This window comes from Amphiura filiformis, chromosome 12, assembly GCF_039555335.1.
Source record: "Amphiura filiformis chromosome 12, Afil_fr2py, whole genome shotgun sequence".
NCBI lineage: Eukaryota > Metazoa > Echinodermata > Ophiuroidea > Amphilepidida > Amphiuridae > Amphiura > Amphiura filiformis.
The window spans coordinates 48575853-48589839 of record NC_092639.1 but is presented as its reverse complement, the minus strand read 5'-3'; the positions used below and the strand labels follow the sequence as shown (position 1 = coordinate 48589839).

The 13987-nt window shown below is 38.9% G+C and overlaps 1 protein-coding gene across 1 annotated transcript; it reads left to right on the top strand.

Annotated features, from left to right (window-relative positions):
* The first annotated feature begins 363 nt into the window (after window positions 1-363).
* On the top strand, window positions 364-4672 carry LOC140165403 (uncharacterized). The gene is made up of 3 exons (XM_072188713.1): window positions 364-574; window positions 1827-1965; window positions 4219-4672. Exons 1-3 carry the CDS (start codon window positions 477-479, stop codon window positions 4324-4326), a joined length of 345 nt encoding a protein of 114 aa, XP_072044814.1. The 5' UTR covers window positions 364-476; the 3' UTR covers window positions 4327-4672.
* Window positions 4673-13987: the final 9315 nt, after the last annotated feature.

Below are 13987 nucleotides of genomic sequence, written 5' to 3'. Positions count from 1 at the left end.
GGCTGTAATGGCTCTCGGTGGGCCTGTCCTTTTGAAATACTTTATGGAAACTTGGAACCCATCCTGTGAAAACAATATTATGTTTAGTTTGCGGTGAATATGGAAAATCTATCCAAATGTGTATACTAAATGTGTATACCAACAAGGGAGTACACTCAATATTTCAGAATATATGACCTATGTTTAACCCTGAGTAACCACTCAAATTGAATAATACATGTGTGACCAGATAAAGGCAAAAGGGGCCCTTTTCAGAGATACAAATCTCATTCATATATTTTCATGACTAAATGTTTGAGTCATTTAGTCATGAAAATATATGCCCCTAAATAATAATAGCATCTTTTAGTTAACCAAGAACCACAATCAGGTCAGTGGATTTTCCTTAGCATTCTTTACATTGGGCAGCTATTAAACAAATAGCAGATGCAGGTTATTCCATAGGAGAGCCACTCTTCCATCCTCACAACAGGACGATGAAAGACTTTCTTGAAGATGCCAGGCGTGCAAGTTTTTATTTGGGACTGTATGAAGAGTATATGAAATATACATTGAAACTTATTAAAATATACAAGTAAGTTGCACCTATATGGGTTGTGCAGTAAATTATAAGCTCCAGGGACGATAAAATTATGCCCAAAGTTGCTTCCTCGCCCCTCTCAGTGTGTCAAAAACCTGACTTAAATGACCACAGAAGCAAGGCAAAAAAAATGTCAAGGTCATTTTAGGGTCATCTGGGGTCAAATTGCCATAGATTGTTGCAGGTTCATAAAATGTGTTTGGAACAACCACCGAAGAGAGACACCACTCATTTTAGGATCAAATGTCATCATTAATTTTAGGGTCATTCGGTGTCATCCGGAGTCAAATCAGGAAAGATTGTTGCAGGTTTATGAAATTTGGCAGGAACCACCGAAGTGAGAAAAATATGTCATGGTCATTTTGGGGTCATTGGGTCAAATCATCATAGATTGTTTTGCATGTTCATGAAATTTGGTATGCACAACCACCGAAGTGAGAAAAAAATGTCAGTGTCATTTTGGGGTCATTCAGGGTCATCAGAGGTCAAATTGCCATAGATTGTTGCATGTTAATGAAATTCGGTATGACGGACCACCGAAGTAAGATAAACAAATGCTAAGGTCATTTTGGGGTAATTCATGGTCAAATTGCCACAGATTGTGGCAGTTTCATGAAATCTTGTCTGAACGACCACCGAAGCAAGACAAAAAGTCAGAGATCACACCACTAAATCAGGTCCAACCCTATCTGACTTTAGAAATAACAACCAGTGTTTTTATTCGCTGACCATACCAGGTGCATTTTAATGGGAAAAAAAGTTTGAAATGATGTGCCCATTTCTTGGTGATAGTTGTGCTCTGTGGATGTTTTTCTTATCATCCAAGCATAAAATAATAAATTATATTACAATTCTGATATTTTAGGAAGGTTTTTTAGTTCCATGCACCAAATGACGTCATAGCATAGAGGCACTGCGATGTAGGCTTTGGTATTGTTTACATCATGTTCAATGCACCACTGCGAAAAATCGAGCCGCTCAACTACCCAAAAAATGGTGGTTTTAGGGTAGAATATATCACAAACTTTTAGAAAAGTTGTGTTTTGAATGGCCTAGCGCCGTTAACACATAAAAGAATAGGAACTTGATTTAGTGGTGTGATCCTGTCAGTGTCATTTTGGGGTCATTCAGATTTGTAGGCAGGGGGGAGGGGCATTTTTGTTGTTGGAAATAGTTCTCTGATGACAGCCCTATAAGTAAAGATATGTCATAGCTTTGGAATTGATCACTCTTATTGTTTTTTCAGAGAAGTTGCAGATGATTTGACTGGATATCACAGAAGTCTGGGTGTTCAATATCATCAATTGGCAGTCAACTACCTAATGCTTCCCATAGGATTGCCACTTGCAGTCCGGTTTACTGAAGCGCAGAAATATCTGGAGAAGGTACGACTCCAGTCTTGGTTACTTCTTTGTTATGATACCTTAAACTTCAATGGCATAAAAGGCTATTAATAGTGGAAGTCCTCTGGTCTTACCTACAGGGCATCGTAGGAACAGTATACAAATATAATTGACTGCTATGAGGGGCATGGTTAAAATTATCGGCCCGCGGTGTTCTCAAAACCAAGACTATGCCCCGAGGCGTAGCCAAGGGGCATAGTCATGGTTTTGAGATCACAGCGGCCTTTAATATTAACCATGCCCCGAATAAAAAGCAGTCAATATTTGTTTTATATACCAAATCTGTCATCTTTTGTCATCTGTTTGGGAAGAGAAATTAATAGTTTCAATACTTAACGGCATAGATCTGTAATATCATTTTATGCTGGGACAAAGCACACACAGAACTATGCCCAGGGAATAGTTACTTTTGCAGGCATAGTCAAAACTATGAGGTATATAATAGGTAATAGACCCGGGATCCCCTTCTCCTTTATTTTATTTAATCCTTCTTTAACCAGGGTAGCCCCTTCAGTATCTGGTACTGATCGCCAAGGACAAAGTCTATAAATTTGAGGTTTTTGGGTCAAACAATGGTGAATGTCTAAAAATGGTGTCAAATGACTCAAGGACTTTTGATCAGTGTAGAAAAGGGTTTTTTTGTGCCTCCACCGTGAGGCATATTGTTCTTGCACTGTCCATCCTTCTGTGCTTCCATAAATCCAAATGCTGTATCTCGTGAATGGATAGACGGATTGACTTCAGATTTTCAGGATAGGTGGTCCATGATCAGGCTACCTTTTTGGGAGGTGTTCAAGGTCATTATGATATTTTCCTGAATCTAAAAATTCACCCCATGGTGGAGGTATCCCAATCGTCGTCTTGCACCAAAAAAACGTGATGTTTCTAGTTGGATCAAAATTCGGCAAAATAATGAATGCCTATTAAAAAAATTGTTATTTTTGGTCTTTAAATGGTGTCAAATGACTCCAGTACATGTCATTGGTGTAGAAAAGTTTTTTTGGTCAAAATTTTTGAATGTCTAGAAATGGTGTCAAATAACTCGGACATATGATCAATACAGAAAACTGGTTATTAGATCTACATTTGGCCAAATAACTTTGAAACCCCTTATTCCATTGTAGCCTCAATTATAAACCCATGTGGAATCTCTTGGGTTATTGGGTGCTGAAAGTGACCATAAAGTCGTATGCAGACTCAGAGTATTGTACTTATAATATTGTATGTAACATATCTACGTTATTTAATCTATTGCCATTCTATTTCCAGTAATGTTTTTAAAGTAATGAACTTAAAAGTTCTAACGAATGTTTGATGACGAAAAGTCGATATGTTACATATAATATCTAGCAGAAATATATTATCGATTTTACGTCATCAAACATTCGTTAGAACTTAAACATTACTGGAAATAGAATGGCAATAGATATGTTACATACAATATTTTACGTACAATAAAAAGTCTGCGTACTGCTTAAAGATCGCAATCACCTCAAAAGGCTATCATAGCAAAGAAAATTTATAGGTTTGATCAAGATTTATATTAAATTTGCATCCGCATCAGCCTCACATGACTTTTAGTGAAATGGTTGTTTTTCCTCAGCTTTGGTCCCCCCCTATTTTTGGGGCACTTTTGCGTAAAATACACAAAACCTCCCAAACTGAAACAAGCCTCCAAATCACACCCTATGACAGTATTTATTTCAACCTGTTTTGGACAAGTTTAATCCAAAATTTGTTATGCCACTTATGTACACATATGTGACCAGTTCCAACAAAACCCGAAACACGTCGCCAGACATGTTTTTGAGTTATAGGCCTTTAAAGTTGACATTCCCATAAAAAAAAATCAAATTTCAGAATTCTGAATTTTTTTGGTATTTGACTGTGGGACTAAATGGCCTTTTAAATCCTTGAAAGTACTATTAGAAAGAGGTTTATTTAATCAAAAATTAACAGTTTAACTAGGATAATCCCTATTCAATCCTGTGTAAGCCAGGAAACTAATTGGCCCATTACTCAGAACAGCAATTTGGCAAAAATATCAAGATATCATTTACAAAATTATCGATAGCTTGCAAAGTATTGATGCTATTCATGTAATTTTGGTATCATTTTAAAGCTTATTTTATTTTTATTCAAATCATGAAAGGTCAAAAATGCGACTTGTTCCTGGTTTTATCAGATCGGGTTACATATTATTATTGAAGCTTTTATTGTTTTCTGTTTGTATAGGCAGTAAAAATTCTTCCCATTACTCATGGAGATGACCACCCATTGATGAAGGATGTCAGGACCCATCTTGATCATTGTGCACTATATAAGAAGCAACAGAATACCTGATGAGAACAAGTGACCAATATTAACATGTCAGTGACTATATCAATCAAGGGCTATATAATAGCAGTGTTAGATTTACTGGCTGATATCTGGACAAGGCACTGCTCATTGACAAGTATTTACCAGGTCTGAAAATACAACCCTAAGCAAGTTACCATGATGATGTAATTAGCTGGTCACAGCTCGGGTACCCAAGAAAACAAGCAGTCTGAGACTAAGTAATGATAACGACAATAGTGTCAAAATGGTCCACAAAATGGCGTCAATTGGGACTTTATTTTGATGTTTCCAATTATGAGGGGCACATCCCCCTCACACCACCTGCGTCATTCAAGCACAATACTATGGCTACTTTACTACTAGCGGTATAAGGCGCTGGTGATATGTCGATACTATATAGGATAGCGGCTCAGTGCAGCGTGGGTTCGAGCCACGCCGGCGCCTCTGCCGAAATTAATTTCCTTTTTTTCATATTATGTTAGGGAAATGTGGCTGGGAGAATATATGTATGGCGAAGAGTGGTGTGGACAGTAACCAGGATTTAATTTGTTTAGGAGGGAGGGCGCTAATTTTTTTTAAGTGGACTTAGGGGTTGGATTTTTAAAAAAGTGGACTTTTTTTTACCTTTTTTGACCACAGGCATAAAAAAAAAAAAACACTATTATTTAGGGCGTCCACCCCTTTCCCTTGGTTATGGGCCTGTCAACAAGTGAAGATCTGCCATTTAAAAGAAGTTGTGCACACATAAATGGCAGTTACAACTTTGTTTCATAATACAAAAAGATATACATGCATGTTTTATATTATAATTGCTTATAATAATATTAATTGGTGCAGTGTACTTACACTGATGAGAGTTTCTGATTTATAAATCTAAAATTAAATACTAGTATTACTCACCATTGCTCACTGTTCTTAGGGCTCGTAGACTTTCGCCATCTTAGCTGGTGGCTTCTTGAGAATGACCACTGGGATCCATCTTTCCCAACAGATTGGCCGCTAATCTCAGTAATTTTCCCATCCCTCAGTCGTCCGGGCCCTCAGTGGATCGTACACATGGTGTAGAGATAGAAGGCTATCATGAGGTCAAATGAGGTCAATATGCACAAAATACTGAAAATCCAATTTTGGTCCCTAGAAGTAATTAGACCAAGGTTGGTCAAAATACTTTTAAAATGAAAGATCAAGTGGGTGTCAAGGAGAGTGAGGTCAAAGGGGTCATATATACAATTTTTCTGAAATTTCAGAAAGTGGCTCTGATTGGGCTGCAAATCAATACTTACTGGAAATAAATGTCAAGGTATAGGAGATACATTGCAGAAGCATGTTGCAACAAGCATTTAGCTGGGAATATCTGCGTTGTTCTCTTTATACAGTAATTCGGTAAAAGTACCTTGAATAAAGTAAAGGCTGAAATATATAAATCAATGTTTTGTATATACTTCATTGTTTTATGTGTTGGGATTTTTTACAAATCAAGAACATTTTATGATACAGAGTTCAGAGTGATCTGCCTTTGTTAAATTGAAAAGTAGTAATTGAAAAAAAATGTGAGTCATCAACCGACAAGCAGACCAATATTACAGGCTCTCTGACAATATTGTTATTAGGGGTGTGATATTCCAACTTTTTATGAATTGCTGCTGAAAATACGTTATCGACTATACTTAACAAGAATATGATCATTAAAAATAAATTTAAGTCGATTAACCCCCTGTACATTGTTTGACAACCTTGTTTAGTAACAAGGTTGCCGAATTCGGAAGCCTTGCACATTGCTTAATGTAGTAGGTTATCATAGAAAATGAAAGAAATTGTGATTCTTGAGCCTGTTGAATTCAAATGTGTTGACAATAACATAAACAGCTTATCAGCTGGAGGATAAATATCACTTTTTATTTGTCTAGAAGAGAGTGCAATGCTTCATTCAAGTCCATTAATCCAGCTGCAGTAGACGTCACATTCCTCAAAATTTCAGGTTTTCGGCGATTATATTTCACACACAGTTTTCTATGATCTTTTAATAATGCAAACATCACTTGATTCAAGAAGTGAAAGACTTGTGTCCCTCGCATATCTTCAAGATACAGCTGCAAGGTTTTGGATCGGTGAGGCCAGTGGCGTAACTAGGGTTGGTAGCGCCCGGGGCGAACTTGAACCAGGGGCGTAGCCAGCTTTCTTGGTCAGGGGGGGCAAAATAAAATTTCGGGGCACAGACGAAAAAATAGCAGTTGCATCATATGATACATAGAGACTGTATGTCTTCGAGCTTCCCGAAAAAGGCCTTATTTGGATGATGTGCGCGCGTAGCGCGCCAAAAAAATGGCATTTTACACTATTTTCGCCCATTATCCGGCTGAAAAGGGCTTTATTGTTACAATGTGCGTGCGTAGCGCGGAAAACTATTGTATCTTAAACTACTTTGGCCCGGACGATTGCTAGAAAAGGGGCTCCGTGCCCTTCTTCTTTTCCTCTGCCCTCCTGATTTTCTCATTCATTTTTTGTCAGAGGGCACCTTTTTCTTTGTCAGGGGGCACTCTGCCCCCTGCCCCCCCCCCCCGCTGGCTACGCTACTCACTTGAACAAAATGTGCGCCCCTACATCCCCCGCCCCGCCCCCAGACGCGGACAATTCTTGAAACATTTGCGCGCGGATTTTTTGGACAAATAAGGCCTACCACTAACAAATAATTATTTGGTTACTAAAGTTGAATATCGGTCTTAAAATGTTCTTTCAATTGATTTTGTACAGAAATGCGCGCGAAAAGTTTGACTTTCATCGCTTGGAGGGGCGCAGAATCGATGCTGAATTGGTTAATTTGGGGCCCCCCTAAGGGTAGCGCCCGGGGCATGTTGCCCCCCTCTGCCACCTGTAGTTACGCCACTGGGTGAGGCCGCTTGTCAAGCTTCTCTGGAAGCTTCTGGATCCATGGAAGATAGGCCTAGGGCATACTCAGCTGTAATGTGTATGAAATTACCGAGAGAGCTGTGTCCCAATAAAGCATGTTTGACAGCGTACTCAAGTTTGGTTTGAGTATAGGGATGTGCCGCTGAGAATTTGAAAGTGGACCCATCTGTATACCAAAAAATCAACATTTTCAGCCACATTGCTGGAGTTTTTGTGTGCAAATTTTCAAAATAGTTTGAAAATTTGGACTACAGTTAGGTCAAATTGAGCTGGGGGAAATGACCAATCCATATACAAAAATGGCCTGGAAATAGGGGTCACACCCTGTATGGTCATTTGTACTGAACACCCCACCCCAGCCGGGGAGAGTACATTTTAGGATTGTAAAGTCCATTTTTGTGTTGAAAGAAAACGCCCTTTTGTGTCCAATCAATCATTTCTGTCCAATTTAATAACCTTGTGCATGGCTCTTTGGTTGATTCTATAGCTAGTTTGAAACTTTGGCTATTTCATAGAAAAGTCAAATTTTGGAAATTCAGTGTATATTGAAAGCCTTAATATACAATTTCGGTCAAATTTTGATTTTGTTATTTTTTGTCAGATATTATAAAGTATTGTTAGTATCAACTGTTTTTTTAAAGTTTTCTGCTCATTTTCTCCTGAACACAAAGATGACAAAAATAATGGTTGTAGACAGAGAGCGGAAAAGTGATGAGTTTGTGATAGATGGGCAGCAGATTGAGGAGGTGAAGCAATTTGAATATCTGGGTTCAATGAGTTACAACAGTGGTGACAGCACAACTGAAATTAAGAGAAGACTGGCTATTGCAAGGACAACTGTGCAGGGCATGTCAAGCATATGGAAAAGCAGAGGCCTATCCATTGACCTCTAGGTACGCCTACTTCACGCTCGTGCAACTGTGTTTTCACTTACGGGTGCGAGTCTTGGGCGGGGTCTTGGGCTATGACCAAGAATGATAGGAAAAGAGTAGATGCTTTTGAGATGTGGTGTTACAGGAGGCTTATACAAGTGACATGGAAAGACAGGAGAACAAATTCCTGGATCCTCGACAAGATTGGTACAAGTCTAACCATCAGAAGCGGCATAATGGAGAGAAAGCTGAAGTACCGTAAAATGGGGTAACTTTGGGCACTTTTCAGAGTTTTTAAACCACTGCTTCCAAACAAAACCAATTATTTTTCTAATTAACTCTTTTTTGTGACATTAGGGTTCCCTTCTACACCTTGAAGTTGAAAAAGATTTTTTAATAATTTTGTAAGGGTGCCCTAGGGGTTAAAAATGACCTGACCAAAGTTACCCGCCTTTGGGGCAACTTTGGTCACAGTATTACATTCCATGAAGGAAAGAAAATCAAAAAAATTGATCTTCGCTGAATATGGACAAGTTGTTGTTTTTTTGTGACATTTGACACCTTGCAAAATTAATCAAACACACATCCTTGCTCACAAATATCGATTTTTATTTTTTCTGAAAAAAATGTAAAAAAATGCTGATTTTTGGTCAAAAATCCCGCTTTTTTCGTAAATTTCAAGGAAATTACACATGAGTGACTATTATTTCTTCCAAACATATTTCTTAACAAATTGACACCAAATAGGCCCCTATGACTAAAAACAATATTGCTGTACGAAAATATGACCATTTAAAAAAATATATTTGACCGACCAAAGTTACCCCGCTGACCGAAGTTACCCCATTTTACGGTACTTTGGCCATATCGTCAGGAAACATGGAGGTGTAGAAAAACAGATTTTGCAAGGGGCTATGGAAGGCAGGCGAGGAAGAGGATGTCCACCAACATCTTGGACTAATGACGTGAAGCTGGTTTCTAACCAAGGAATGCAAGGTGCAACGCACTTGACATCAGATCGAGTGAGATGGCGTAGTACTCTTGTGAATACCACAGTGCTACACAGCGCCACCTAACAGAGAGAGAGAGCTCATTTAAGCCAAACTAACGAGGTGAAATGAAAGAAAACTCACTTACTATCTTAGCCGCTTAAGTGTGGTGTTGTACATGTTGTATGGAGGATTTTAAAGTCATAATTGCGACTTTAAATTCAAACTTGCACTGTTGTCCTAAAAACTCAATGAATCTGGCTGAATCCATGCATTTAGGTGTAAGTTGGGACAAGTAAACTTTACAAATTAGGCCTATGCCACAAAATCAGGTTTGAAAATTTTTACAAAACCCATTTTAAAAGATCGTACATTAGGCCTATGAAATAACACATATTGTTCAGCTTCATTTCAATTTAATATCATCTCACGAGGTGATATTCATTGGGTACGTGATTGTTGCTATCTTCAGTAGATAGCAAATGCATGCATCGACTCCCAACACTGCTTAAAGGATACCATGTAGGGATGCATGAGTAATTGGAATTATTTATTATGAAAATTGTGAGAAAGGCATCATGGGCTAAAATTAATGAGCTTATAAAGATATCTCTTGGTCTTGTAGACACCACAGAAAAAAAAAATGCCGGGGGGGGTATAATGCTAAGATGCACATTTGGTTGATCTAAATGCAATAATAAAACAGGGGGTAAAAACCTTGTAGCCCAGCCCCTCCCATTTGTAATAGTTGTACTCTGTTAGTTGCTTTTTTACATTGAAGTTTCTAAAGGCAAAAAAAAAAAAAAGGTTGCTTGTCCTCGTCCGACCGACTGATTATCAAATACCCTGGATCAAAAAGCATTATTGAAACTAGGGTTTATAAATCTGATAAGCGATAATGAATAAATTGAATAAAATGAAAATAGAAAACTTTGTCCCCTTTATACAATTCAATATTATCTGTTAAATTATGAACATTGACTTCTGATAACAAGATAATGGCACAAAATAAACATGAGGTAGGTGAGGTAGTTTAATCATAAACTATTATGGGATATTCTTTCAAAACAAAACGTTCTGTTACATTTTCATTTTGGATGCAACACATATCAAAAGGGCAGCTTCAGCCATTGCACATCTGTAGTGTAAAATCAACTTAGGGGGTTTTAGTCATTATGTAAAATAAAATTAATGACATTCGCCGTAAATATTCATCAGTGGCAGCAGGAAAAAAAACCATTTCGTTTTTTCTTGCCTTTGGAACTTTTGGAAAGTTCGGGAACCTACGTATGTCATTTTGGTGCATGATTTCAACAACCAAATCCACAGCTAGCTCTATGTGAGTTGACGCATTCTCTTATTTGTGGAGATAAACACCAGCAAATGTAAGTAAAAAGTAATTCTAATTACAGAATGATGTCAAGACTGTTCAAATAATACATAAATCTTAAATTCTACATCTTATATTTTCATATGTAAATGGTTTGCTCTATAGGCCTACCAATAGTGCGTTATAGGCGGGTTGCATTGTTACTTCCAAAGTCCAAAATGCAATCATTTTGTTCGGGCTGATGTACTATAGATGCTAGTTCAAGTTAATTCAATATTAATAAAAGTGTTAGCCACTGGCAATATTTTACTAATTGCAGTTGCTTGTATGCATCTTCAAATATATTTGTCTATTTGGTTGTTCTATAATTATGCCTAATACAGTTGTTAACAAATTTAGTACATTAATTTGTTCATTTTTAGATTACTGGTGGTGTAGGCCTATACTTTCCAACTCCGTTTCCTGTGTCATACTGCAGAGTATTGAACAGAATCTTGACTAAAGAGTAGGCCTATACTTTCCAACTCCGTTTCCTGTGTCATACTGCAGAGTATTGAACAGAATCTTGACTATAAAAGAGTAGGCCTGTAACAGATTCTCACACCCGGAGGTAAGATCTATAGGCTAGGCTTATGTATAATTCTATTACCTCCACGACCCATTATTCAAAATCGCGCACTGTGATTTGTTGAAACGCGTCACGTGAGAGCCCATTATTCTGCAATAATGGGTCAAGCGCCGTAACACATTCTACGCACAGCATTACGCTTGGTTACGCGTGCAATATTTCCGCGATACGCGCTGTCACTTTCGCGTACGCGCTCCACCTTGAAGTAAACAACTTAAAATATTTGTGCCAAAAAATGACATTTTCTCTTTAAATTGCACTATTTTCTGGTAATAGAATAGAAATAAAGGGTGTAACATTATCTCTTTTAATAATGTGTCCTCGGCAGTAAAACGTTTAAATAATGGGTTCGGCTGCGCCTCACCCATTATTTACGTTTTACTGCCTCGGACACATTATTTGGGTGTAAAGGATAATGCATTACCCTTTATTTCTTAAATATATGGTGGGATCCAGTGGGTGGGGGTAATTAAGTTTGGTTTGGGTAGGTATATAGGTGCCTCTGAGTATATGAACAAAAGTAGCGGATCATTGGCGTGCGCAGCACGATGAAAGTGTGGGAGGGGGCAGGTTGTTCGTTCCCCCGAATGGAGTCTGATTTAGGCGTGTAAGGTGCGGTTTTAGCGTTTTCCCACGAATTTCCCCGAATGACCAACAAAAGTTGGGGGGCACATTCCCCCCCCCCCCCCTTTGCGCACGCCACTGTAGCGGACCCATGTTACAGGATTGTCATTTGTACTGAGTACCCCTCCCCCCTCTCGAGAGTGGGATATAGCAGCAAAAACATATCCATTAATTACTACAGTGATCGATTGTCCAATGCAAATTTATTACCACGTGATAATATTAATCCAATGAGCGATCGAAATGTCCGCTACGGTCGACTAATCCAATCGATATTGACATGTACGGGCGGAGCTCCACTGACCGAGTTTTGGGGTATTTTTCACTGGTTTGCTGTCATTTACTCATCAAGGCGGTCCCCGTTATTATAAGGACTATGCTAATGATTTAAAGATTGACATGTAGAGAATAAACCATACTTGATTGACAGAAAGTACGTACTAAATTTGTACCTATTACGGTTTTGTGACACCCCTCTTCCAAATGCAACCAAGTCAGGGTGGCCCGGTGAAGCAAAATGTGCATTGGAATAACACGGGAGTTTGGATAGATGGTAGGATTTCTTTATCATACAAATGTATGGTCCCGTTATTAAAGCTTGTACCGGGTTGAAAATTCAGATATTTTGAAAATAATAAGTAATTGAAACATAGAGCAATTCATTACTCGTTGACTGCCGATAAACGTCCCAATAAATCGGACTTAGTCACCGGTCAGTTCTCATGATAGATTTCCATGGCTAACGATGGTTAACTATGAAAACATGTTAAAGAAAATTTTCTAAGTTATTTATTTTGAGCTCTTTCGAGTATCGACGAGTAATGGATATATTCTGTAGATTTAGGTTTTGTCTGTGACTGCTAATGTGAGGCCGTCGTAGGTCGTACGGAGCTCAAACTCGGTGGGTGGGTGTAGCTCTGTCCTGGCAAGAAGAAGTTTATGTTCGTTAAGTCATCCGACCCCGGGGCCCCCCCCCTCCCAGGGGTCATTTGAGGTCAAATGACTAAAGACTGTCACATGGGCATGAAACTAGGTCGTACGAGGCTCAAACTCGGTGGGTGGGTGTAGTTCTGTCCTGTCAAGAAGACGTTTATGTTCGTTAAGTCATCCGACCCCGGGGCCCCCTCTCAGGGGTCATTTGAGGTCAAATGACTAAAAACTGTCATATGGGCATGAAACTAGGTCGTACGGGACTCAAACTCGGTGGGTGGGTGTAGTTCTGTCCTGGCAAGAAGATGTCTATGTTCGTTAAGTCATCCGACCACGGGGCCCCCCTCCCAGGGGTCATTTGAGGTCAAATGACTAAAAACTGTCATATGGGCATGAAACTAGGTCGTACGGGGCTCAAACTCGGTGGGTGGGTTTAGTTCTGTGCTGGCAAGAAGATGTTTATGTTCGTTAAGTCAGCTGACCACGGGGTCCCCTCCCAGGGGTCATCTAAGGTCAAATTACTAAAAAGTGTCGTATGGGCATGAAACTTGGTAGGTACAGTCAACATTTAAAGCAGCATTTTTTGAAGGTCATTTTGGGGTCATCCAAGGTCACCACGGGTCATCTGAGGTCAAATTAGTAAAAGCTTATATATGGGCATGAAACTTGGTAGGTACAGTCAACATTTAGAGTTATAAGTTTAGGTCATTTTGGGGTCATCCAATGTCACCCTGGGGTCATCTGAGGTCAAATTAGTAAAAATTGTCATATGGGCATGTCACCATCAGCCTGGTAATCGCGCCCAGCCGAGAACCGCCAAATATGGGTAACCGCCTAGTCTATTTTAAAACTGATGCATCAATGACTATGTTCATCATGTCATATAGAGGCCTTGCATGCGACGTATCATCCCGTAAATATAGCGGACTACTCAAATGCATTCAACAAAAGCATGATTGCAATCTACCGTGACAGTTCGTCTCACACACATAATCCTGCACTACGATCAAATAGGTTGATGACAACATTTGATTGAATGGACTGCACTCCGCCATAACTACGGTGAAGGACACCGGTTGAAAACCTTTGTTTGGAGCCAATCAATAATTTCATGCAGGGCCTCTATTGTATCATTCTCACATAGATATAGAAATACTAAATTTGTTCACTATCTATATTTTTACTTCTAGTAGAGCTCCAATCTAAGGGTTAAAGTTATGTTTTAGGTTAGGTTAGGATTTTTTAAAGTACCCAGTACAGTGAACCTTATGGTACAAATGCGCGCGAAAATTTTAGCATAGGCCTATTGAAACTAAACTGGTGAAATATGGGACAAAAGTGGACTAAATTCGCGCAAAGCGCTAAAAATGGCATTTTGTGGCTA